The sequence below is a fragment of the Nesoenas mayeri genome (genome assembly GCF_963082525.1).
Source record: "Nesoenas mayeri genome assembly, chromosome: 1".
NCBI lineage: Eukaryota > Metazoa > Chordata > Aves > Columbiformes > Columbidae > Nesoenas > Nesoenas mayeri.
In genome coordinates, this window is record NC_137541.1 from 39,140,965 (window position 1) to 39,165,852 (window position 24,888).

The window sequence follows — 24,888 nt, forward strand, 5'->3', positions numbered from 1 at the left end:
GAAGGGGAAGGAAGTGGGGCAGGTGCCAAACCTGGAGGTGAAGCCAGACCTCCTCCCCATGGGGAAAAACCACTATTCCCTGGAACTGAGGTGTGAGCAGGTCCCGGCCTCCTGGCAGCTTGCAGCGCTCACAGTGCGGTTCTGGGCATTACATTCATGTTGTGTGGAAAAGCCCAGAGCCGCTGTTCCAGGGGCCCATGTCAGGGAAAGCAGTTCCCTTTCTCCCTGGGTGTTTGGCACCGAGCACCCAAGATCAGGACTCCTCTCTGCTCCAGGTTTTTGTCAAATGGGTTTCACTCCTGCCCAGGGCCAGCACCGGTGTCTCAGCCCCGGGATGTTGTGGTGCTGCTTCTCCGTCAGCTCCTGCTCACACAGACGGCGTAGTGTGAGCTACGAAGACTAGGACAAGGCATCCCAACCCACTAATCCTCAGACCCAGCAACAAGCAAACACTCACAATTGCTTCAGAGAAGTCACCCAAACAACACACAGAGGCAGCTTAAGTACAATCTATATTATCTCTATATTTTTATTTGTCATCATATTTGCTTATTTCTGCAGAGTATAACATCACAAAGACCAAAATAGAGAGCGGCTTGTCGCTGAGCTCACATCAGTTAAACACAATAGGTACAAAACTAGGTGACTCTGTCTTATTTATCATACATTTTTTTTTTCAGTTGTTTATATACAAAGGACTACTCTATATGGAAAAATAATAAACAAATCCCATGGGTATGTTACATGGTAAGCAAGAAGGAAGGAAGCAGAGGGGAAACAGGTGAGGAAGAGCAGCTCCAAGGGCCTAATTCTTGAACCAACATGTTTGTTGGGGCCCTGGGCTACTGTGGGCAGTCCTCTAAGACCACAGGTGCCTTGGCCTCCTTGGTCTCAAGTTCTAGATCTTTTAAGATTTGTTCCTCCAGGCCAGAGCAGCTTCAGAGCCAGTCCTTGCTCTGGCACTTGCCCAGAGATGATTTTGTATGGTGTTAAAAAAAAAAAAATATATATATATATATAAAATTATAACGCATGGCAGTTGGCTGTTGTTTGGGCGCTAGTTCTTCATCAGGCTTCTCCAAAGGCAGCTAGTGCAAAAGGGTTGTACTTTAAATCACTATGTACAGGAAGCTTTGAGAATACCCAGATCCTCTGCACAGCATATAGATGTAGCATACATTTAAAAATAATGTTTAAAAAATGCTTCCCCAAGCCTAGATCATCTTCAAGCTAGCAGCGCAAGCCCAGATCTCAGCCACCCAATGCAACAAAGGTTGGGGACAGTCACCAATTAAGTGACACTGGGATATCATCAAGGCCTGCAAATGCAGGGAAAGGGGAGGAAGGGATCATGTCCCAGGCCTCACTTTCCCAGGAGAGAGGGCAAGTTTAACATAAATACCTCACCCTAAAGAACTATTAATCAAAGTCATGGAAGATAGAAGGAAAGCCCATTCAATCTTCAGCCCTGCTTTCCAGGTGGCTTACTGCATGAGGGAATGGAGTTTTACACCAAGCCCACACAAAGCCTGGCAGATAGTGTTTGCATGTCCACTTAAACAGCAAGTTTTAGGAAAAAGCAGTAATTGTGTGACAACACAGGATACGTGCAAATGGAGAAATCCAGCAGCAAAGAAGCTGCTGGAACCACTGGCCCTGCTCCCAGCTCCCTCAGAGTCAGCACTACTGCTCCCACCTGCTTCACCATCCCCTCAGACACACGAGTATGGAAGGAGACACTGTTCTTATGCCTTTCCCCATCTTATCCTCACAGCAGGGAGCAAACCTCCCTCTCTTCAAGCCCTCCTCCCCCCGCTTCTGACCACAGGCTTCTGGCAGCAGTGCTGAGGAAACAAGGAGCTCTTCGCTCACAGCTGCTTCAGAGAAAGCGAATGTGCAAGTACACAGATGAGGAGACAAGAGGGAAGGTAAACGCCAGGCAGTGAACCAGACTCCAGTTCTCCCAGCAGAGCAACAAGGGGCAATTTGGAGGGTTGCTGACGGCAGGGTAGGCATCAAGCAGGAGGAGCAGAGACACTATGGAGAAGCAGAATGCAGCAGCTCACCCCAACCTCTCCATTTAGCTTCCTGCTTGGGGGTGGGGGCATCTGAGCTATGGCCCTTGAGGGTGCTTCCCCCTCTTCCACTAGACATTTTAAAGCAAAGGGCATTTCCTGGTCCCTGGATAGATCTACAGAGGGATCATTTTTATTTTGGCTTCACTAAATACCTATGGGCCAATCTAAAACCCAACAAAAGCAAGAGGAAGCCTCTTTTCCCACTCCCATGGATGCTGTCTCCACCCCTGATAGCATCAAGAGTTGCTGCAGGGCCTGTGAAATGTGCAGCAGCAAATGCTGCCTGGGAAACTAAGAGAGACAATTTTAAGCGGCCAGGTCATGTCAGTTTTCAAGTCTGCTCCAGTTTGGCCCAGCACAGCTATGAAGATAAAAAGCAAGCGTGCAACATCCCTTCTCGAATACTCCAGCCCAAGGACAACACTTGAGCAGCTCACCGTGGAAGTCACTGATGACAAGCACAGGGAGAGCTACCTGTGAGAGACCAGGACCTTCTCTGGCAGCTACCTGGTGCGATCCACACCTGTAAGAGGGGCAGCTATGTTGATGGGGGACACAAAACAAAAAGAAAAAACCAAAACATTTTAGCATTTACATATCTTCCTTTCATAAAGAGGAATTAAAGGGCCAGAGCTCCACAAACTTCCACCACCTATAATAGTCAGTCCTCAGTCTTGTTAGCAGGAGACAGCTGCTCCAGGGAAGCTTCTTGCCACAGGAACGCAGGGGAGACGGGAAGCTTGGACACCTGGTGATTAGAAAACCCTGCCCTTGTGAGACAGTAATTCCATCCCTGCTGAGGTTCAACAAGCTCCAGCTTTGATGGGGAGCCCCCCCGCTTCCCATGCGGGGAGCGAAGGAAGAGGAAGGAAGTCCTGTCCTTTTCCCCCTTGCTCACCCACATACAGGACTGCACAACCAGGTTCTTAGAAGCGTGGGGGCAGATGTTCCTTACTATGTATTCAAGGCAATGGCTACACACACACCAATCTCTGGTCTGGTCCTCAGGAACGCGCATTGCAGCACCCTAATCCCATTTCCCAAAGATCACAGTGATGCTAGTACCAGGGACCTGGGGGAGAAAAGTGTGCCCACATCAACCACTCAGGAAGAAGAATACAAAGCAGTTGGGTTGTCCAGTTTTTTTAAAAAATCAAAACAATTTTTGGCCACAACTCTGGGCTCTGGCCAGTTATGCTCCACACCAAGCAGGGCAGGTGTGGGGGGCCAGAGCTCCAAACCCTGAAGCTTTGCTTCAGTTAATTCCAGTCGATCGCTGCTGTAAGGAATGGGCTCGAGAATGGAGTCCTGGCCATTCCCCACGTCTGCACCGCTCATCGTGTTCATACCCACAAAAGCTAATGGGAAGTGCCCACTTCTGCAATCTGCACTCTCTAGGAAGTGATATGACTGGCGTATTTCTGCTTCAATAAATAAAAAAAAATAATAAAAAACCAACAAAAGAAGGAAAATGACAGCCTGTGCTGGCAGCTTCCCTTCCTAGAATTCATCATCAGAGCTCAGCAAGAGGGTCTTCTCGTTGTCACGGGCACCCGAGCAGCTGTGGGAGCGCGAGATGACATGACTACCATTGCGCCAGGGTGGACCATGCTCCAGTGTGGACTGCTGCGTGTACTGCTGGTAGGCTGGGGAGAAGTTGTGGATCGCATCTTGGACTATGTCGTGAGGGTTCATGGTCTCCTTGAGGCTGCTGGAGATGCTCTTCATGGGAGCACAGCGACCTGTTGGGATAAGACAAGGAGGGACAAGTGAAGAATATGGCTGCCTTCTGCCACACCCCTTAACGTGCAGGTAAGGAGAACAGGGAACATGCACTCCTAGGTCCTGCAGAAGTTACTTTACAGACTTCCTTAAGCAGCTGCTGAGGAAATGCCACACAAATGGTGTCAAGTTTTACCAGTATTGCTTCTAGGGTTCAGCCACTGCTAACCAAGGGAATCCACCACAGCACCAAATGAGGGACATGGCATGAGAACGGGACATGCCCCCAGCCACCACCTCCACTACACACTACTGGTGCTGGCTTGGGCATGCAACAAAGACGTTCAGCTGGGAAGGTGCTCCTGTAAAGAGTTTCAGAAGACAAAAATGAAGGAAATTCTAAAAATATAGAAGTGGCATTTGACATTCCCACTCATTGAAAATTAGATTGATAGGCAGTATCAAAGTGCCCACAAGAAAGAAACCATAAAAGCTGAAAGCAGCACAAAGGAGGGAAGGAAGGGGAACAGGCAGTACCAGAAGCAGAAGCACCCACAGGTGAAGAATGCCACAGTGATACTGTGAAGGCAGCAACAGTTGGAGATTGTCCCACCCAAGTGCTGAGCACAGAGGAAGGCTGTGTGTCCCTCTAGGGGCTGCCGTTTCTCATGGCTTCCATATCCCAATTCCAGAACAGTTTTCCAGGACTGCTTGGTCCTGGGGATGAGCTCCCAAAACGACCAAGGCACGCTGATCATCTGTGGCCATTATGGAAGTGAAGGGAGGCTGGGCTGAGAGAGCAAACCAGCTCCTTTGAGAGCCTGTGCGACTCATTGGAGAGATATTCACACAGTCCTGATCGAAACACTCCAAAGCAGGTGTTAAGCCACTGCCCATGGGGCTGGTTTGCAATTTATGATCCAGACACCACTAAAGCAGCTGTGTGAGGCAGTCAGGTTACAGAACTACAAGGAAGGGGGAACAAGGGACAGAGCAGGCAGGCTGGGAATCGGGACAGAACAGCATCCCAGTTAAAAACCAAGGTAGACAAACACACAGAGCATGCTGTACCTACCGTATGGCCCGTATGATGGAACAGCTGCACCAGGGACCATTGGCCAAAGCAAGGGAGAGATAAAAGGGAAAGGAGAGAGAGACAGAGAAAGAGAGAAAGAGAGAAAGAGAGTGGAAATAACAAGAACTGAACAAGATCCACCACAGAAACATCCCCCACTGTACTGGCCAGCAGTTCACTATTTCATCACCCACAGATCTCATCTCCCTCAGTTGTGGTCACAGTCCTTCCAAAATCTCTGGGGCTGGCTAGGATGGAGGGATCACCTACATGAACACTGCCCAAGTGCTGCTCTCTTCCCATACCTCAGCACAGACTCCCCACAGCAGGAAATATGCCTTTTGTTTGGAGAACACTGAATGTATTTGTACAGACTGGGCACAAGAAACCCCTTTTCCCAGAGATAACATCCACCTCACTCTTCCCCAGAATAAGATTTCTAGCAGTCTGACCCTCACAAATTCATTACAGGAACATCCTCCTCCTCCAAGCCAAACATATTGCCAAAGCACAGCTTCATCTTCCTGAGCCAGATTCAAAACAGAGCCTGTTTCAGGCCCTGTCCCTCCTGCTTTCAGTCTGTTGCACAATCTGGAGCAATGGGAGTTCCCCTTCGGGGAGACGGGAAGAAGGACAAACCCATTCTACCAAAAGGATGCAACTTCTTGCAGCCTTCAGGTCTGCAACAAGCTCTCGTGGGTGGCATACTGGGGAACTGAAAAGGGAACAATGCAATTCAGGCAAGGTTTCTGCACTGCAGAGCCATTGCACAATTAATCTATTCAGACACTACGGAGGAGGGGATGTGATGTTTTTCCAAGCAGTCAGGTTTGGAATCATATCAGTGTGCTGGTTGCTAGAGGGACCAGCCTCCACCCAGTCTCACCACCAAACAGACACGCCGTATCCGCTGGCATGTTTCCTACCTTGGGCATCAAGTCTCTTGTCCAGGTACACCTTGTACGTGAAGGCATGGCGCAGGGCGATAGCTGCAAAGAACATCTCCACACAAATGATGAAGTCCTGATACCCAGCAGCTACAGTGCCTTCGCCCACAGATACGTTGGCAGAGTGTATTTTGGGGATGGCACCACACTTTTCCAAGATGGCCAACAGCATCCCTAAACAAAGCAACAAGCTCCTGTAAATGTGCAGAAAACATGATCGCATACTAACTGTACGGAATAGAAATAGCTGCCTGTGCTGTATGTCCTAGATGCAAATCCATTCAGGACAGGAGCTACAAACAGAGCAGGCTAGATACACTCACCAGTACAACAGAGAAAGGAAGAATAAATGAGACAAATATGTTTACGCAAAGAATGTTCAAAAACTGACCCTCTTCTATTGTGGAACTAGTTGCTGCAGGACTTAATCGAGTCCAAAAGGATAAGAAGCAGTCAAATATTTCTATGACCACTTCTGTGATCTCAGCATTTCCAAGAGCCATCGCAAAAACTGAGGTAACAGAGCTTTTAAACATACAGTGGTTTTGACACACCACTGCAAGAAAGATACTTCTCCCTGTCCATAGTCAGGTGGCTGAAGAATTACAGACAAGGCAGAAAGTGTGTGACCAGATGGCTCAAGATGATAAACTTAATAGTTTGTCTGTAAACTGGGTGGTTAGGCCATACTCTAAAAGCCTAAATTCCACCTAAGTTTGAAGTGCAACCAGGTAAACTTACATAGGGCACTAAACAGGGAAATGCTCAGAGCCACTTAGTAAGAAGCACTAAGCTTAGGTAGAATTTTGTCTTTCTGAATGTGCTTCTGTATCACGTGTATGTATTCTGAATGTCCTTCTACTCTGTGGAGGTTCTGTGGCAGCACACACTGCATTCAGCAGCCAGCCTGCTGCTTCATGTGAGTCACAGACACACCATTAAAAATTTTATTTATAGAGCACTAAAAGTACTAAAAATTTTTAGATGTGCCACTTTAATAAAAAAAACGGCAGCATGTAGATAAAGCATTGGCAGCTTGTACTTTATGAGTGTTCCAGGAATGAAAAGGACTATTCATCCAGCTGATTTTGCGAGGCAGATATGTGTGTGCACATACACAGGCAGCAGGATAGTGAGGATTCAGGAGCATTGAAACAAAGGATGAAAATGAGAAAAAACAGATTTTCCAGAGAAACGCAAGGAAAGACTATAAAACAAATATAATAATAGCACAGAAAGACATTCTGGCTATTAGTCTTCATCTGCTCTATCAACTCTAGTGTCTGAGTGCCTGCAGAGTGCCCCTTTGTGCCTATCAAGGGAAGGGACAAGCAGCTCACCTTGCCAGAAGGACAGGAAGATGACAGACTTCACCATGAAGAACTTGAGGACTGGGCTATAGGGGCTGAGCAGCTCACGTGTGGCGAAGTAGAAAAGGAAGAGGGCATACAGTGCCAGGCTGACAGAGATGTTGTAGATGATCGTCACATAGAGGTAGCCACTGGTTACACTGAAATGAAAAGATACATGGTCATGTGTAGATGAGGTTAATGGTTTAGTGACACTGTTAGGTTAATGGCTGGACTCAATGAACTTAAAAGGTCTCCTCCAACCAAAATGATTCTATGATTCTATGACTGCCTGAAATTTTAGCATGATCTTTTCCTCTTACCACTGTCACTGTGGAGTTCTAAGATTCCATTTCCTTTCTGTCTTCCTGTCCCATTCTCTCCCTCAAAACCGAGAGGGAAAAACCCTGAAACCAAGAGGCTTATCCCTGCCCTCTTTTCTCACATGCATATTCAGCCTGTGTTGTCCCTCTGTCTTCTCCTGTGGTCTATCAGACACACGGACCGTAAGCACAGCTGGGCAGGAAGGGGCAGCTGAGGCACACTTCCCAGACAAACAAACTTACTCAAAGTCACCATCCTGGTACTTGCCGAAGGCTTGAAGGATGACTGTGCTGATGGCCATGAGGGGCTTCACCACACAGAACTGCAGGGTAGCCTACAGGAATGAGAAAGAAGGAATGAGAAGTCAGGAGGTCCAAGAGGCCAAGTTCCCAAACAATCACCATGACACTGTCTCCACTGGGACAACACAGCAATGCAACACAATCCAGCCCCAACAAGGAGTCTGACCCCGCCACTTGCTAATCGATTGTGCTTGAGGACTGCACCCCCCAACAGGAGATAAAGGAGATTCAGAAGAAGCATGGGTGCTATCTACTTTTCCAGGATGGGAAGAAAAATCTCTCTGCAGGTTCTCCTAGAAACTACTTAGCTGCTCTCTTACAGAGGCTGTGCTGCAGCACATTTATCCATGGTGGGCAAAATTGTCCCCTAGACAGGAGGGGAACCCAGCTCTCTGAGGAGGAACTTTGACAACTGCTATTATGTTAAAGCACTTCGTATGCACACCAATGCGTGTCGCTAAATAGAAATTAAGAGCTATTCAGTTGTCACTCACACAACCTTCACTGAATCTTCCCAAAGGCTCCACAGCCCTTGGGATCAGCTCCATCCATTCTGCCAGTATAAATCACAGCTCCTGTTGGGAGTCCTCTCAGCGCCACCCCATGCTTCATCTTTCTGGAGATGTTGAACCCCAGAGTCCTAGGACAGTAGATGGCTGCAACCCTAAAAACATCACCCATGCCTCCCTGAAGAAGGCTGGAGGAGCCTGGGCAGGTGTTGACCTGTGCACATGTGGGGAGGGCTGTGTATGGAAAGAAGGCAAAACCAAACAGGAGTAATTGGTTTGGATACAATGCAATTTGTTAGTGGTCATAAGACTTCAAGGAGATTAAAAACCCCAGCACATGTCAGATACTGAGTCACTGTAAATATGTGAACCAGAAAAGGTCAAGCTAATTCGTAAACAACTCTGTCCTCTGAGCTTCCTCTCCTTCCAATCTGGGGCTGTTTTAACCATTTCCCTGCAATCCAAACCACCATGTCCTATTTTTAGTTGCTTCCCTAGAAGATGCTACAGCATACGGGAAGCACATGGATGGTGTGTGACCCATCTGTAAGGGTCACCAGACAAAGGCCCAGCAAAGAATCTTGTCCAAGGCATCTTTAAGGAAACAAGCTGTCCAGATTTTAAGCCACAGCTATTAGTGCAGGCAGACTGACCCACAGCAGGCACCTGCCTGAGGACAGCTCGGGGTGAAGATGGAAAGAAGGAATGGTTATAACATGCAGATTCCTTCAGGATGAAAAGGGCTGGAAAGAGCAGAAAATGGGTAGGTGGTGGTGGGAGATAACAGGAGTGCTGGAGATGCTGAGAACAGGGATAAAATGGGCAAAGTGCTCCTTTCAGCACATTCCTCTTTCTGATCATCATGATGTTGGATACCACACAAATCAGCGTGGAGATGTGTTCCATTGCCCTTTTGCACCAACCTTCCCAGGAATTTCCCTTGAAAGGTCTTACTTGGCAATCCTGGAAGTCTACAAGTACCAGAAGGTGCATCTTAGTGTCAAAGGTTTCTCACCAAGGCAACATTTAAGCTCAAGCCAAGAAGGATGGAAGTACTTAAACATCCTTTTGCAAGTGACACCTCCCTCATAGCCTCCACAGTAGACTTAGCAGTTTGCAAAGGGCAAACTAGAAGAATTGCTGCCAGATAGCAACAATGGGAAAGCAAAACATCCACCTAAGACAGAGTTACCAAATAAGCTGAGGATTTTCAGAAGCCAGCAGAACCACCACCCCCCAAAAAAAGTGCTTCTCATCTTCATTGTTGTGAAAAAACTTTCCAAACACAGCCAGGTGCAACCCATGTGGAGACAACTGCCAGAGCCTGTGGGACACGAGAAACAAGAGATCTAACGGAAATTATTTCTCCAGCACTCACTCACCACAGTGGGTGTTATACGCTTATGACATATTTAAGAGGTAAAAGTTAGCATTAGAAGCCAAAAGAATAGGTAATGCATAGAATCAAAGAAAAGGTATACGAATGAAGCCCAAGAGAAACAGGTGAAGCAGCATACTGGGAGCAGATTAGAAAATAAAGTAGTGGGCAGGAAAACAGGAAAGCCATGAGGACAGAATATGTTACAGAGACAAACAGAACAGAGAAAAGAAAGATGTGGTCCTTTGAAAAAGGCCAACTGTGCTGCAGAGATTAACACTGGATATTACTATGAGGCTGCATTGTACCTTTGATGTTCCCACATATTGCTAAAACATAAAAGATGGGTCATGATGTGGAGGAGAAGCCAGGGCAGGTATCTAGACCCAGTGACTGGAATGACAATAACCTGAGCCCTTTCAAAGAACCAGATCTGCTTCACGCTTTCTCCAGAGAAACCTCATGTGTTCCCTGCAGCAAGTGAGCAAAGCCTTGAAACTCACCCGCTGTTTCTGGGCAGTCAGAGGTGACTGACCTGGGATGAGCAGACGAGGGCTGTATCGAGGTTTAGATCTCCTCCATTCCCTCCCCCTCAGTATATCCAACTCAGCACAGACAGACACGCATGGTGAGCAATCCTCAGTTCCTCCTACAAAGCGTTGTGTCACGCTTAACCTCCACCCCCCTCCTCAAATCCAAACCACAACAGCAGCACTGGGAATTCAGGAGGCTGTTACACAACTGCGGAGTGTCTGCAACACAGCACAGCCATCAATTTCTAAAAGTTGGGACCTCTGCAATCCAGAAGGGGAAGAAGAAATCAAGATTTCTTCCCAGGGTTAGCATCAGATCCAGGAGATAAATGGGGTCTTTTGCTAAAGCCTTCCTGATGCAGGGTTCAGTAGAAAACGCTAAGATCATGCAAAACAAATAAACAACCCCCAAAGCATCTGCTCTTCTCAGCAGGCTGCAGGCCTCTCAAAATAACATTATAAACCCCCTCAAAGGAGTGCTCATCTCAGAAGTTCAGCAGCAACAGCCACTGCCAACCCACACACTTCATTCACTTCTGGAGGATGGTACAGTTCCTCCAGCCCATACCTGTTTGCAGAACCTTAGGAATCCAATCGAATAGGTCTTTCCCCACAGGCAGCAAGTCCCGTATACACAGCTAGACCTGAAAGAGCCAACACAAGATGACAGAGTCCAGAAGCAAGATTTGAGCTAGAGTGCAAGATTCCTACCCTCTTTGTCTACCTCTCCGTAGCAAACTTGCAGGACTGGTGCTTTCTCCAACCATGATTACAGTTAAAGCCATATTCTCTTTCCCAGTTGTTTTAAACAACATCTTGTCTTCACACTCCACTATTCTTTTAAATTTTTATTTATTTTTTTTTTAATTGAGTAGCATGGGGAGAAACACAGATCCTGGAGGAAGTACAAACAACTAACTGAAGACAGAAAAGATTTAAAGGCAGAGAAGACAATAAGCAACAAAGGAGTAGTCAGGTGTCCAGAAAAGCTGTGAATCAGTCCACTTGCTTAAGAGGATGTGATCAGCCTGATCTGTCTCAGAGCAGGGTACTGGTAAATCATCCCCATCCACGCTGCCCAGTCCTAGCAGACGTTTGCCACCTGACACAGTTTTTCAGGGCAAGGACAGACACATGCTAGATGGGCACAGAAGGATGAGAACATCATGCTGTAAGCAGAATTAATACTCACTCAATTGGTTTCCCTCTGATCTCAGACATGATGGAGCTCTCCCCTCCCAAGTACTCATAGCAGAGGCTGAGGAAGTTGTATATTACAAATGCTGCAAAGACATCAATCAGTAAAATGACAACCAACTTCAAAACAGGTGCAAGGACCAAGAGTACAGGCAACAGATCAAACACTACCAGGGACTGCTTATGCAGCATTTTTCCTTTCAAAGCACTCCGGATTATTTTCACTGCATTTATCGTCCTACCTCAGCATTCACAAGACTATCTGAACTGGACTTTGGCCAAGGTCCCAGGCAAGTTCCACAACTCATGCCAAAAGAGTCACAGGACCATTTAAAAACTGTGGTCAGTCTCTGTTTTACTTGGCATCTGTAAGGTGGCATTCTTTATGGGGTTCCTGTGCATTATTCCAGGACATTACACCAGTACTAGATCATTTGGAAAAGTTCTCTCTGATTCATCAACTCTATGTTATCTCCTGTATTTAATCTTTTAGGTGATGAACACAGTTTCTCTCTCTGAGGTAACAGGAATGTAGACATAAGAGTTGGAGAAACAGGGTTTTGACCAATCAGTGAAACTCTGTTTTCATGTCTGGTGGTGACTTTTGAAAAACAGGGTTTGTGTTCTATTTCCCCAAAAGGCTGGAATGTCTTGCCTTCTCCTTGGGCCACCTCTTTTCTGCCTTCCCCAGCAACCTGGTGCAGATGAGGAAGAGCCTTCTCAGACTGATCACTAATACTCTGCCCCATTTCAAGTGTCTTCAGGGCTCAGTTTTGCTGATACATATACACTAAGGTGAAGACACTGTCAAGAGCACTCTCGTCATAATTACAGACACATTTACTTTTCATGCGATCCAAACCCATGTAAATGTGCACAGAATAAGTCTATACGTGCCAAGTTTAACACACTTTTGACCTGTTAAAATTACTGCTGGACCCTCATACAGTTATGAGACTTTTAGGACAAGGATTATATTCCTAAATTGGATACATACAGCCTTGGAGCAAAATGACAAACCAGGTGACCCCTTCATTCAATGTTATTGTCTACGACAGTCTGTATCCAGACATTCCCTGGAATGCCAACACCAAATCCTGGCTTTGGACCCCAGCATTGACATAACACAAAGAGAAAATAACTTGAGATGGAAACAGAAGTCTTAAGGAATTTAAAATATGAATGAAAGCCTAATAATTTACAGTCCTGAGATGCTGACATCACCAAGCAGCCAGTATTAGACCTGAGGTCAGTTTTCTCAGGTGGATGAACTTCCAAAGTCAGAGACAGACATCAACTCTCATTCCTCTACGAGCATCCAAACTATGCCCTGGAAAACAGGAACTCAATGTTGCCCAAAACACTCATAGTCTCAAAACATATTTATGGTAAGAATGCTACAGCACATAAAAGCCAGTGGAATACCTGCTCCTATGTATGTCATTGGGCTATTGTTCCTCCATCTGTAATCCTTGTTAATGAACAAAGTTAGGTATGGTCATACAGCAATGATTTTGTGAAAGCCTTAATTAGGAGAGAAAACACCAACCACGGAAAGCTTATTTAAATAACTGTGGTAACCCCTTTTGCCTGCAATTTTCCTGCAACTTAGCTGACAGGTCTCAGCACCCAGAGGAAGAAAAGCTGAGCTTTTCCTGTTGTCCTCCAGTGACCCCTGTGCTCTGATGTGGTCATTACAATACCAGCTGCCCATTCCACAAGCTCTAGGGAAGAGATGACATCAGAGGAAAAAAACAAAACAAAAAAAAAAAGGGGAGGGGGAGAGGAAGGTGGAAATACCTGCCACTCCATCCCCAAAATAAATCAGTGCTAACTATCAAAGCTCACCACACCAGCAAAAGAACTCTTCTCCCATTCCTGATCTACATTCATCAGAAGGTGCTTATGATGTCAACATAACAAAAAAATCTACTTGTGTCCATGCTACCGACACGCAGGTTTGTACAGAAGCAGAGTCACATGAAAGAGCAATGCCAAAGTACGTTCCTCCTAATGCACACTATGAAATGCAGCCCATAAATGGCCCAAGAAAGCTTCCAAAGCATATTAGTAGGGCTGGCTCTCACCATTCCCTAACAGAGCTCCTCCCCAATTTGCACCCTTCCCAAACATGAAAGGATGAAGTGGGTGGCAAGGGAGGGAAGAGAACAAAAAGGCTGTTTTGAAGTGATCCCCAGAAAAAGTGAGAGAGAGAACCCACTGATTGAAGGTGCTTTCACCTCCACCCGCAGTCTTCTCACACAGCCCAACGTGGCCGGGTGAACCTCAGAGCAGGTGCTGAATTCTGAGCAGATGTTTGCAGACTCCCTGAGCAAGCAAGGCAGAGGGATGCTGGCTGTTGCTAGGAGAGGAGCTTTGCAGAGCAGCAGCCTTCCTGCTAGACCTACACACGCACGCAGGGCAGCAGGGAAGGGAAAAGAAAATACAGGCCCAAACAAAGATGCCTTCTGAATCACGTGTGCACGTTTGCCATCTGCTGCTGCATCTCAGAGCATTGTGGTAGATGTGAAGGAGGGTCTGCTGGTCCCTTCGGCTGATTCACTTGTTCAAATGGCCAGGGGCATTTCTCTGCAATGCAGATCTCACCAAAACAACTGCAACAACTGAATTACGATTTAATGAGGGTATAGTAATAAACTGTCCTCAAAAATCCACTGCTAGAGCACAGTTTCCCCTGCTGGGTGGGTAAAAGCTTCTTTCAGGAGGGAGGTTCAGATAGCATTTATTGGAGAACAACTGCTTCCCTCACATACAGTGCTAGTGGTACTATCTGCAGCAGATAACCAAACCCAAAGCAATCGGTAACTCACCGTGAACACAGCACCCTCCCTCCTTCGGGACTCCAAAGCACTTCACACCTCCCCAGCCCCAGCACATCGTGGCTGTGCTACCCTGTGCGAGCTCACAAGTGGCCACAGGATGGGACCAGAATAACATGTTGCTAACAAACTGCACCAGGAAAAGAGGACAAAGTAAGTATCTGGCTGCTGAGTAAGTGCTGTTCGAAGAGCCAGGAGCTGACCAATACCTCACTTTGTAACACCCAGGTAGAACCAGATTTTTTTGTTTTCCACCTTCCTGAAGCAAAGAACCCAAGAAAATCATAAACTTTGTCTCTACAGAACACTGGAGAGAAGGCTCACCACACCTTGTCATGCTCAGAAGCCAGCAAGGGAGAAGGTTTCAGTAGGTGACAGTGATACTTTCTCCATGTGCCCAACCAGAAGCAAAAGTTCTCCTAGTGCAGAGACTCCCACTTCCCCCATATTCTGTCTTACCCGTTCTTACCTTCATAGCAGTCCCGCACCGTGCCAAAGTAAACATAGTACTGATCATTGGTGAAGAACAGAAGACTGAGCCATGAGTCAAAGGCGTAAATGGGCACAATGAAGAGGATCCGAACAATGTAGCGCTGTTCATTTGGGCAGCTATAGCAGCGAAGGTGCATGTAGATCTGAGAGGACGGAGAGAGGAGACCAGCATCAGTGGTACATGGAGCAGAGAGGAGAAAGTAGAATTGGAGAGTCAATTGGGCCGGGAAAAACAACCTCAGTAAATCACCTCTTGATGGCCTCCAGCAGCCCCAAGGTGATGAACATAAAAAAAAAAATATTAAAAAATAATAATAAAAAAAATATAAAAAGTCACTGCTATTATATGGCATTGACATGGCATCTCTTAGTTTGCAAAGAGAGGGAAGGAGGAGGAAAAGGAAGTGGAAGCATTTCTGATCCAGTTTCTTATAGGGAATTAATTTACTATTATTGTCATCACCTTGTCCATATTCCTTAGCTCTTACTTTTTTCCAATTACTCCTGCTACTCTGTTTTAAGTACTGAAGATTCACAACACTGCCAGCCTCCTTTTCTCCAAAGAGGGAAGGTACACACACATCAGCACATGCTCATTATAAACACTCTCACTCCCTCAGCAGTTTTGGATGCTTTCGAGACTTTCACCTGAAACAACCTAGGAGAGCCCTTCACAGCACTGCCAAGAGCTGATAGGCCACAGCCCATCTGCTCAAAAAAGTGCCATTCTGCACATCAGTGACAGCAGAGCCACAGAGTGTCAGCCACCAAGGGAGCAGTGAACTCGTGCAGCGTGCTGAAAGGAAACACAGCCACACCGCATGTTTTGTCTGCCTGCCTGCACGCACGCCAGTTCAAGTCACTGGCTGGGGGAGCACAATGTCCCCATCACTCACGGTTTGTTAGCCATCATTAAATCCCACGCCTAAGATGATTTTTCACAGAATACCCACCTCCTGGAAAAGGTACTGACCACAAGCACACCCCGAAGATGAGCAGCACTGCTGTAATGGCCTAATAACACGGCCAGAGCTTCAATACAAGCTGCAGGTACGCTCTGTTGGCCACAGAGTCAGCAGAGGGCATATTCTCCAGAGGCAAAGCCTCTGTACAACAACCCCCATCAAGCTGCCACCCAACTGCTGGAATTAATAACCGTTGGTTTATTATATACGTGCCTCACAACTGACCAGTTTTGCTGTCTGAAGAGGCACAAGCACTTGTCTGAAGCTCAACCCTGCATTTGGAGATGCTGTGAGGATTCTCCAGGATGTAACAAAGCAAACATCAATGATCTTGCCTTTCTCTTGTAAAGCAGAGGGGGTTGTCTTTTCTCTCCACTGTCTGTTACATATCTCTCCCTGCCAAAATTGACTGAAGGGCTCAAAATACTTCTGTTTCCTATTCCTAACCCACAAGGATCTCATAAAAGCCACATTTCCTGAGGAGAGCAGGTTGAAAATAAACTAACAAACCTTAGGGTTATTTTTTCCTTGTGACAATCCCAATGACACACCTCACCCAGCACAGGGACAGCTGACACCAGAGTTCAGATGACTCCAAGCTTTGCCCTTGGGATGTCACAAGAGCCCTGCGATCCATGCACCTACGAGAGGACAGGAACTGCTGCCTTGTAAAAGGACAACAGCACATTTCAATCAACAGTGTTCCTCCAGCACTGACCTCCGTTGGTCCATTGGAGAAGGGCATTAATGCCTAACTGTGCAATGCTATACTGCAGAGGAAAGATTTCTTCCTACCCTCAGCAGGCAATCAATTTGACAGGAGGATCCATGGCACTTGCAATTGTTACCCAAGCTGGTGAAACTGCAGGTGTTACTCTTATTCATCAGTGACTAATCCATTTTTGAACTCCTCTAGCCCTTGTACTCCATCAATAGGCTGTAGTTTGCTAGATCCTAGTCATCACTCTGGAATCTACGGAGCAACAGGTACAAAACACAGGTTGATAAATAACAGGGCTTGCATTTCTCCACTGTGTTTTTCAGTTCACATGACAACCTCATGAAAGAGAGCTACAGAACAGGATGCAGGGTTTGACTTGCTCTGGCTCCCAGGACACCTGCCCCAGCAAGAGGGGAGGGGAGAAAAATTAAAATAAAACATTTCCTGCTACTCCTTTCCGCAGCAGGGCTCAGCCTGTGGAATCTACTGGCACAAGAGATCAAAGAAGGTATGTCAAACAGCAGACAACCACAATTGTTTAGCTAACAGCTGACACAATAACAAAATGGCTGGATTCAGCTACAAGACACGGGAAAGGACAGCTTGAGATAACACAACTTTCTGCAAACACACAAGAGATGGCCAAATGTTTTATACCTGCTAGTTTAAGAGAGTTTGCTCCCTCTCCAGTCACACTACAGAAACAGCCTGAACCTGGGCAGAAAAACGCCTTAATATAAAAGCTGCCACCTTGATCAGCACAGATAATATATTAGACTCCAAAGAAGTAGTCCTGGTACCACTCCAGAGTCTGCAAACCCCCATCACACATCTGCATCTGGTAGAGATATACCAGAGTATCATATGTTTTCCTTCATGTGAGGAAAAGGATGAGAAGCAGGAGTGACCAGGTTTTACCTGATGGCAGGTGATGAGCAAAGCTGTCCATACAAAGAAACCTGAGATGGCCTGAGCAGCAGTGGTCATGAGGAATATTGGCTGCTCCACGGCCGTGGGGCTGCCGTCCTCTGGCATCCAGGAGAAGTTGGGAGCCACAGCTGGGGTGGTGGCAGTTGACCCCAGTCTGGGGGCTGCCGTGATGTCACTCATCACTAACATGGTGCCTTTTGGTGTGAGGTTCCAGTTGGGATTCCTAGAGAGCCGTCCACGAGCCAAGACCTGTCAAGGAAGAGACCCAAAAAGCAATTGAAGCCAGCTGAAAGGACACGGGAACATAACAGCGACAGTACTTTGCATCTCTCACATGCCTTTCACCAGGCTGCTCACATGCTTTACGAACAGGACCTGGGTAAGTTTGCCACTGCCACCCCTCGTGATACAACAAATCATGCAGTACTCGGGGATCAAAACACAGCTTTCCCGAGATCACAAAATACTGCCACTGTCACCACTCTTCTGCAAGAAAAGCATTTAAGAACGAGTACCGCATTCAACTGAGATCAGAAGAAAGTGCCTAAATCATCCATACTGGCAGATGAGAGGCACATATAAATTAACAACTTTGCTTTCCACAAAAGCACTGGCTGTTCTGCTGCAACCCAGTCTTACGGTTAGTCTGTCAGACTTAGGCTTATGGTTTTGTCTGGAAGGCAGCAGAACAAGCAGTGCAGGCAAAAAGAACACACGCCACAAAGCGTCACTGTGCAACAAGGGAGAAAGAAGAGCATCCTTATGCCTCTGGTGAGCAATCCCCACCTCTCCTAGTGCCATTTCGAAAACCACACTCAGCCAAAAGTACTGTCATTGGAAGGAGAAGTGCTGAAAGCTCTGCTCACTAGAAAGAGGAGCACGAAAGTGATGCTTTTACCAAACACTGTATGGCATGGTACACTTAGCCAGCCTGTCATTAATTCTAATAACTTCACGCAGTTTTCTACATGATGTGAATTTAACCTGATTGGCTTTTAAAAGCCAGCTGACCCATGAAAACACACCCAGAACATAAGGATACACAAGATTTCAAAGCAGCATGACCCTTGATCATTTCCTGGATTAAAAGCTATTTTCTTTCAATAGAACAAATTCTTGAAGGTCTAAGATCTAAAGTAGCTATTATTTTCAATTCGGTTGTAAGCAGGCTCTAATGTGACCTCTGGATTGGAGGAAGATAATCCACTTAAACCAAGATCACAAGCGGGCAGCCATTGGTTCTGCCCACTAGAAGAGCTGCTTCTGATGCAGTGGTTGTAAAGACATGGCTATCAAGGAGAACAGCATAATATTGCCTCATTCTGATAACCTCCTAATAGTTTTTGGGTTATCCTTTCCGTAAAAGCACAAGATGTAGCTCTTACGCAGGCCTTTAAGATCAGCGGATGGAAAGGGCTTTAGGAAGGTCAATGATCCATCGCCACAGTTTACAGCTGCAACAGGGAACAACACATCTGTCATTTACTGACAGGTCACAGCAGAACACAAAAAAGAACATACATCTGCAGAACCATCATCCCAGTCTTGCTTCACCTGAAGCCACAGCACAAATGAAGAAACCTGCACACAGTAAAAGCAGAGAGCCCAGAGCAAACCATTTCCATGTACACACTGAGGTGTGCAAACAGCCCCTCCAGCACTTGCTTTTCCAAACCACACACCTGTACCAGCAGTGCACTGCACTCAGATGCTACTTACGTCACATTTCACCTAATTTCTGCTTTCTTCTATTTGGGCAAGTGAACAAATACAAACCCTGGGAAATGTCTAGATTTGTTTAAGCAGATATTATCTTACTATAGAGGGAGCTGTGCAACTGTTATGGTTTTATTTACAAAATAATAATCAAACTTGGCTTTTCTTCATTCTTTCCAGTTGTACTTTTTCCAAAATATCCCTGTTCTAAGTTACACCTTTCCATAACTGCACATACTGAAGGGCAATTCCTTTTCAGTCCTGATCAGTACAAGAAATGTAACCAAGTTCGTAGTTTCAAAGCATACACAAACAGATTATTTATACTATATCTAAAAATCTGGAGAGATGAAGGCTGGATAGAGATGCTACAAGGTAGAGAGGTTTTATTGCTTTGAGAAGAAAGGAGTTTCTACTGACATGACTTCTGAAGCAACCAAACACTCACAGCGTGACAGTGCTTCCACTGAGCTCACAAAGGGCACATCTAAAATGAAATCAGAGCAGATGCACCTGTGCTTAACGTAGCTCTAAATAAAGTCCAGCCAGCTGAGATCCTGCACATCCCAGTGCACTTTGGGAGCTATGCAGGAGAGGAAGCTGCTGAGCCCTTCCTAAAGTTGACAGGGGAGAGGATCTCTGCTACAGACCACCAGTGGCGGGAGGGACAGGACCTGGAGCTCCACACTCCAGACAATCAAACAGCACCAACAGCATCAGTAACGTTGGTGGAACTGAAGATCTGAAAGGGAATTCCTTTGCTCCTCTGCACGCTGGAACAGCAAAAAGCGATGAACAAGCATTTTGAGGAGAGAAGGATTAACTATTCAGAAGCAAGGCCACTTACAAGTTGTATATTTAACCTTAACACTGCCCCCTTGTGACTATACATCAACTGTCATTAATGACACAATTATGCATCATTCTTCACTTAATCCCCTCTAATTCACAGAGTCATGGAAACTAATTACTCTTTACAGAACTGTGTTGTGAAAGAAAATATACAAATTTTCTTAACCGAGGCCCCACTTCTACCCCAAACCCCAATCCACCTCACCCATGAGCACTCCCCTGTTCCTCTGGGTTGCCCCTGAGGACAGCTTTTTAATTGCTTTATGTTTTTTATAGGTTGCAAGCATCAGCTTGCATTTCATTCTCCTTGCTAGTGGAACACGAAGGAACACTGTACTCCCAAATCTGCAAAATTAACATATACCTTCCAAGTTACCCCTTCTAATCTCCTAAACTCCCATACACCATTGCTAGAGCAACATGCACAGCAGTGGACAAAACTGCTAGGAAAGACTACTGTATACAAGAAGCTGAAGCTGCAAGGGCAATTCTGTACTACATTTAAGAAATAGATGATAGTACAGATGATTGGAGGGTTAACCAGGTGAGCAGATTTTGTCTCATTCACTACCACCAGCTCAGAGTCTGCTAGCTCCTCTTCTGTCATGTTAAAAAGAGGATCATGAAGGTGGACTACGGCAATTCTCTTAATAGGCCTTGTTTCTGAGAAGCCTCTTCCCCATCGTTCAACAGGACACAAGCCCAGCATGTCATCAGAACAGGCTCCCAGCAAACACACTGCCTTGACAAGCTACAGATAGAGCATCCTGGTGTGAGCAGCCTCCCTCTTACCTGACATGGTCAATGTGTTTTGATGGTTGTTTCTTGGACAGCCACCTCCATCACAGCCCATGTCAGTGACACAACACGTACCTTCCTGCTTCTTCCCACACCCAGGGAAAAGGGCCCTTTCCAACAGCCACAAAGCTATTTCATATTCACCTTGATTTTCTCCATTTTCCCACTTTGCTACTCCAGCTGTGCACCAACCTGACCACGGTCAGGCTCCTGGCTGTGGTCTCGTTTCTGTGTACGCCTCCCAGCTGGCTGGGTTACTCTGTTGTTCCTTGCGCATTTTAAGTTCCCTGGGACAATCACCTTTTTGTCCTCTGTCCATACAGTTCCCAGCACTGTGAGGTACCAAACCATAAGGAAAGAACTTGACATCACCATACGGCAAATTAGGAGCATTTAGAATTGTGAATTACCATTGCAATGCAAACCAAAGTAATCTAATGCATAATAAAATTTGAAGAGGTCCTTATTCTTCTGTCATATCCTGTTTACTCTGCCCATCTCTTTCATCTCCACCTCATTGCTTCCATTTCAAGGGAGAGTAAAGCTATGTGCACACTTATCCTCCCTCTCTGGAGGGCTCTCCTAAGTATATCAAAGGAAAACATTTCAACACTTCTAAATTTCACTCATGAAACCTTCCTCATCTCTAGCTGACTACGTTGCTCCCCCCGGAGGTAACCTGGAATATAGCATGTCCCAAACAGCACCAGGAGAACAGATAGCCAGGAAAAGGACCAAACTTTGGGAGCTGAAAACATGCAGACAGAAAAGCACATGATCAGACATCAGACGTGGATCAAGGTGGACTTCAGGACAGCCACAGGAACCTCGGATCAGATTCCTGTGCTACATAAGCTTTGGGCAGTGCTTAGGTCTGTGTGAGGTCTATACCCAACAACCCCCAATGTGGAAGGCAGAGATGACACCTCCATCCCCAACGAGCTGTTAGGTGTTCCTGTCTAGATGCCATTACAAGTTAGGGCAAGCCAGGACCTTGTACTGCTATGGCATTAGCTTAAACACCAACCTAGCATCAGCTTAAACTTACCTAACAGATCTTCTGAAAGCACTTTAGGAGAATTAGGGTCTGCTCTCAATGCAAGGAGGAGCAAAGCGTGTGCTATTTACATCAAGATAACTATCCTGATAAACACCTAGAGATGCAAACCACTGTTACTGAGATTCTCGATAGGGAAGGGACTCCAACCTGCATGGGAACCAGTTCTGTCAGAGACACTACACTGGTGAAAAGCTAGCAGGGATGTGTCCACAGGGCCTGGATCCTCAGAAAAATGGCAATGCAGTAATTCCTGATCAGAAGCAGATTGCTGTTCCTGTACCTTTTGGAAACAGAGACCTTCTGTCGCTAACATTAACACGGCAGCTTCTTCCACCAAGAATAAACTCAGAACAGTAAACAGAAGGGATGTGGCACAAATGAAACAAACAAACAAACAAACAAAAAAACCCAACCAAACAAAGACCACTCCCTTTTTGGCTTGTGTAAAGGCATGGAAAATGTTACCAGTAAGAAGGAGCTATTTCTACATAAGAATAAACAAACATAAATACAGAAAACCCATTTCTGATGCAACAGAAGTGGTGTAAGAGGAGGGAAGAAAAGCTTGGTCCTTCAGTTCCTAGGAGTACTTCTGAACATGTACTTGATCAGAGCCTAGAAAAGGAGGGGGGTGTCTGCTGTGGGCCAGACCTGCTCTGTTGTGCTGCTGGTGACAGCAGCCCCACTTTGCCCCAGCGTCAGGGTGGGGGAGAACCCCAAACGACATGACTCTGAGGCCGTTCACTGCCAGCTGCAAATGCAATCCGTGTTTTTAAAATAGAACATCTCCTCTGAGGCTAAAAGTATTTCATTTCTAAACTGCTGAGAGCGCAAAGAATGATACACAAAGCTATCCCGTGAAAGAGTCTTAGCAGCTAAGCCTCCTTCTGCTGTACAAGATACAATCCAACAAAACAGGCATGACCTGGCTGCAAGGTTCTACTGGAAAAGCGACGAGGCAAGAAATTGCTCCTCCTTAAAACCCGCTCCACACTTACTGTAGTATCAAATATCCACCATGCTGTACTTTGGGTTTGTTAAGATACCACAAAACCATTTTCCACTCCCCTCTTAACTTCTTATTCCTCCAAGAGTTTCTCCATTAAATTATCGCAAAAACACCAATGCAGAAGTGCTATGTGATAGGTGATTAAAAATCTGAATTTTCTTTGACTACTAAGGCACGAGCCAGAGCTTTATGTTAGTGAAAGCAAGACCTTCACGGTTTTCAGAATGTCCCCTAGACTTAAAAGGAGTACAAGAACACATGATAAAAAGGTTCAAGGTTTATTTTGGACAATTTTAGTTACAAAAATGCCTAGAATTGCCAACTGGGATCAGCTCTTTCCATTGTGCTAGGTATATATTGCCAATTCGTAATTGATTTAAGGTCTTTTCAACCCCCAAAGGCATGGCATCACCAGCTGACCTGGCAAAAAGTAGGAAAAGGAGAAAGAAGAGAGTCAGGACAAACTAACATAACACCACACAGTAAGAAATCCACTTGTGCAGTTCAAACCAGTTATAGCGATAATAGAAAATCAAGTGCTTTTAAATTTATTACTACTTAAATTGCTTTTGCTCTCTGGGGTGTTATCTAGTTTACTTAGCAATGTGAGACATGAAAGGGTCCCAATAGTGCATTTTTAACCTCTCCACTAGCATTCTGGAAACAATCCGTGACTTAAGTATGCGACCTGGCATGCAATTTTTAATAGTGCAACTCATTTACATTTTACTATTCATGCTGGGCAAAGCTTGCTTAATCTCAAGTCAGTGAAAGCCACCCTACAGCAAGAACTTCACAGACACACCGCCATACGTAACTCCTAACACATGTGAGCAATACTGTGCTTGGCTAGAAGACAAGCGTTCGACAAGATTTACAAAAACACGCAGTGATTGTGTCTACAGTCTCTGCACTCGGTATCAGCTTAATGCACGATTTCTCTCTCTGCACAACAGATTCAGATCCAAATGCAGTTCTTTGCAACGCTATTTCTCCAGAGGTGTAAGCAGTCTGAATGCTGAAGAGGTTTTGCCCCATCACAGTTTTCAAACCAGCTGTCAATACAGCCCATGAAACAAGATTAAAGTGTCACTGGTATGTAAAACCAGCAGTGCGAGCAGGAAGGCCATCAGCCTCAGAAGCAGAAGGTGGAGGAGTCAGGCACCCAGGACCAAACCGCAGAGCAAGTTACACACCCACTAAGCCACATTCAAGAGATGATCCGATACCTACACACACATAAGCGCATACCATACACATAAACAATTTAACCTTCAACACGGTCATGCAGCTTCTTTCCTCGTTTTAAGGAAATTAAACTCTGAGAATACCAGAAAAACCCTCTCCACTTGCAGCTCGCACAGCCCCCACCTATTTTGCCAATCCATATACAGCCATTTGGAGAGAGAGAGCAGTTTCCCCTCCCCATGCACTCATTTAAAAACTCAGAACCAACAATAAAACCCTTTTACCCTGAGCTGTGCACTCTTCTTTCCAGAGTTTTTTTCTGCTCTATTAATTTCTGTTGTCTCTCTGTACACACAGGGCCCTCCTCCCCCCATCCTCCTCCTCCTCTCTCTCTTTTTTTTTTTTTGTGTGGACTGACCCACATTGCAATAGGTCAACATTCAACATGCAGTCCCTTTTTTGGAAGGAGACAGGAAAAAGAGAGAAAAGGGGAGGGCAAGGAGCACAAGGGATGTTCCCCAACCTTCCAACCTCTCCTTCGAGAGCAGGATCAAGCACAGAGGTCCCTTCCAACCCTAACTATTCTGCGATTCTATGTGCCCTGCATCCCTTTACCCCATACCCAGCAGCCTCACTCCACACAAAACAGTCCAGCCCTCTGCTCCCAAGGAAGAAATACAGCAAGACTACGAAGATGTTCTGCAACTGGCAGAAAGGAAAGAGACAACAAGAAAAAGGATGTGTTGTAAACACTTTGTGTCTGGCATGACACAGGAAGTTCACATTTATTTTTCCAAATTCTCAAGAACAAAGTCGAATCAGAATTTATTCCACCACAACGCGCATTCATCCTTCCCACCTCCAACTGCCAAGACAGAGGAGACAACAGTTTTAAATTGTCAC

The 24,888-nt window shown here is 45.9% G+C and overlaps 1 protein-coding gene across 14 annotated transcripts in view; it reads right to left on the reverse strand.

The window, feature by feature from the left end:
* Positions 1-268: 268 nt before the first annotated feature.
* The window catches only part of TMEM184B (transmembrane protein 184B), a 30,496-nt gene continuing 5,876 nt past the window's right edge, over positions 269-24,888 (reverse strand). For 2 of the 14 annotated variants that reach the window (XM_080347225.1, XM_080347230.1), the window contains exons 2-10: positions 17,351-17,611; positions 14,724-14,889; positions 11,410-11,500; positions 10,786-10,861; positions 7,738-7,829; positions 7,163-7,332; positions 5,802-5,996; positions 4,876-4,899; positions 542-3,820 (exon numbers count right to left, since the gene is read on the reverse strand). In XM_080347225.1, the coding sequence (XP_080203351.1) occupies positions 3,579-3,820; positions 4,876-4,899; positions 5,802-5,996; positions 7,163-7,332; positions 7,738-7,829; positions 10,786-10,861; positions 11,410-11,500; positions 14,724-14,889; positions 17,351-17,551 (1,257 nt within the window). In that variant the 5' untranslated portion in view covers positions 17,552-17,611 and the 3' untranslated portion in view covers positions 542-3,578. Of the gene's footprint in view, positions 364-541; positions 3,821-3,996; positions 4,163-4,875; positions 4,900-5,801; positions 5,997-7,162; positions 7,333-7,737; positions 7,830-10,785; positions 10,862-11,409; positions 11,501-14,723; positions 14,890-17,350; positions 17,612-24,888 lie in introns of those variants that run through there. The other 12 variants (XR_013922304.1, XR_013922306.1, XM_080347227.1 and 9 more) reach the window with 12 other exon arrangements.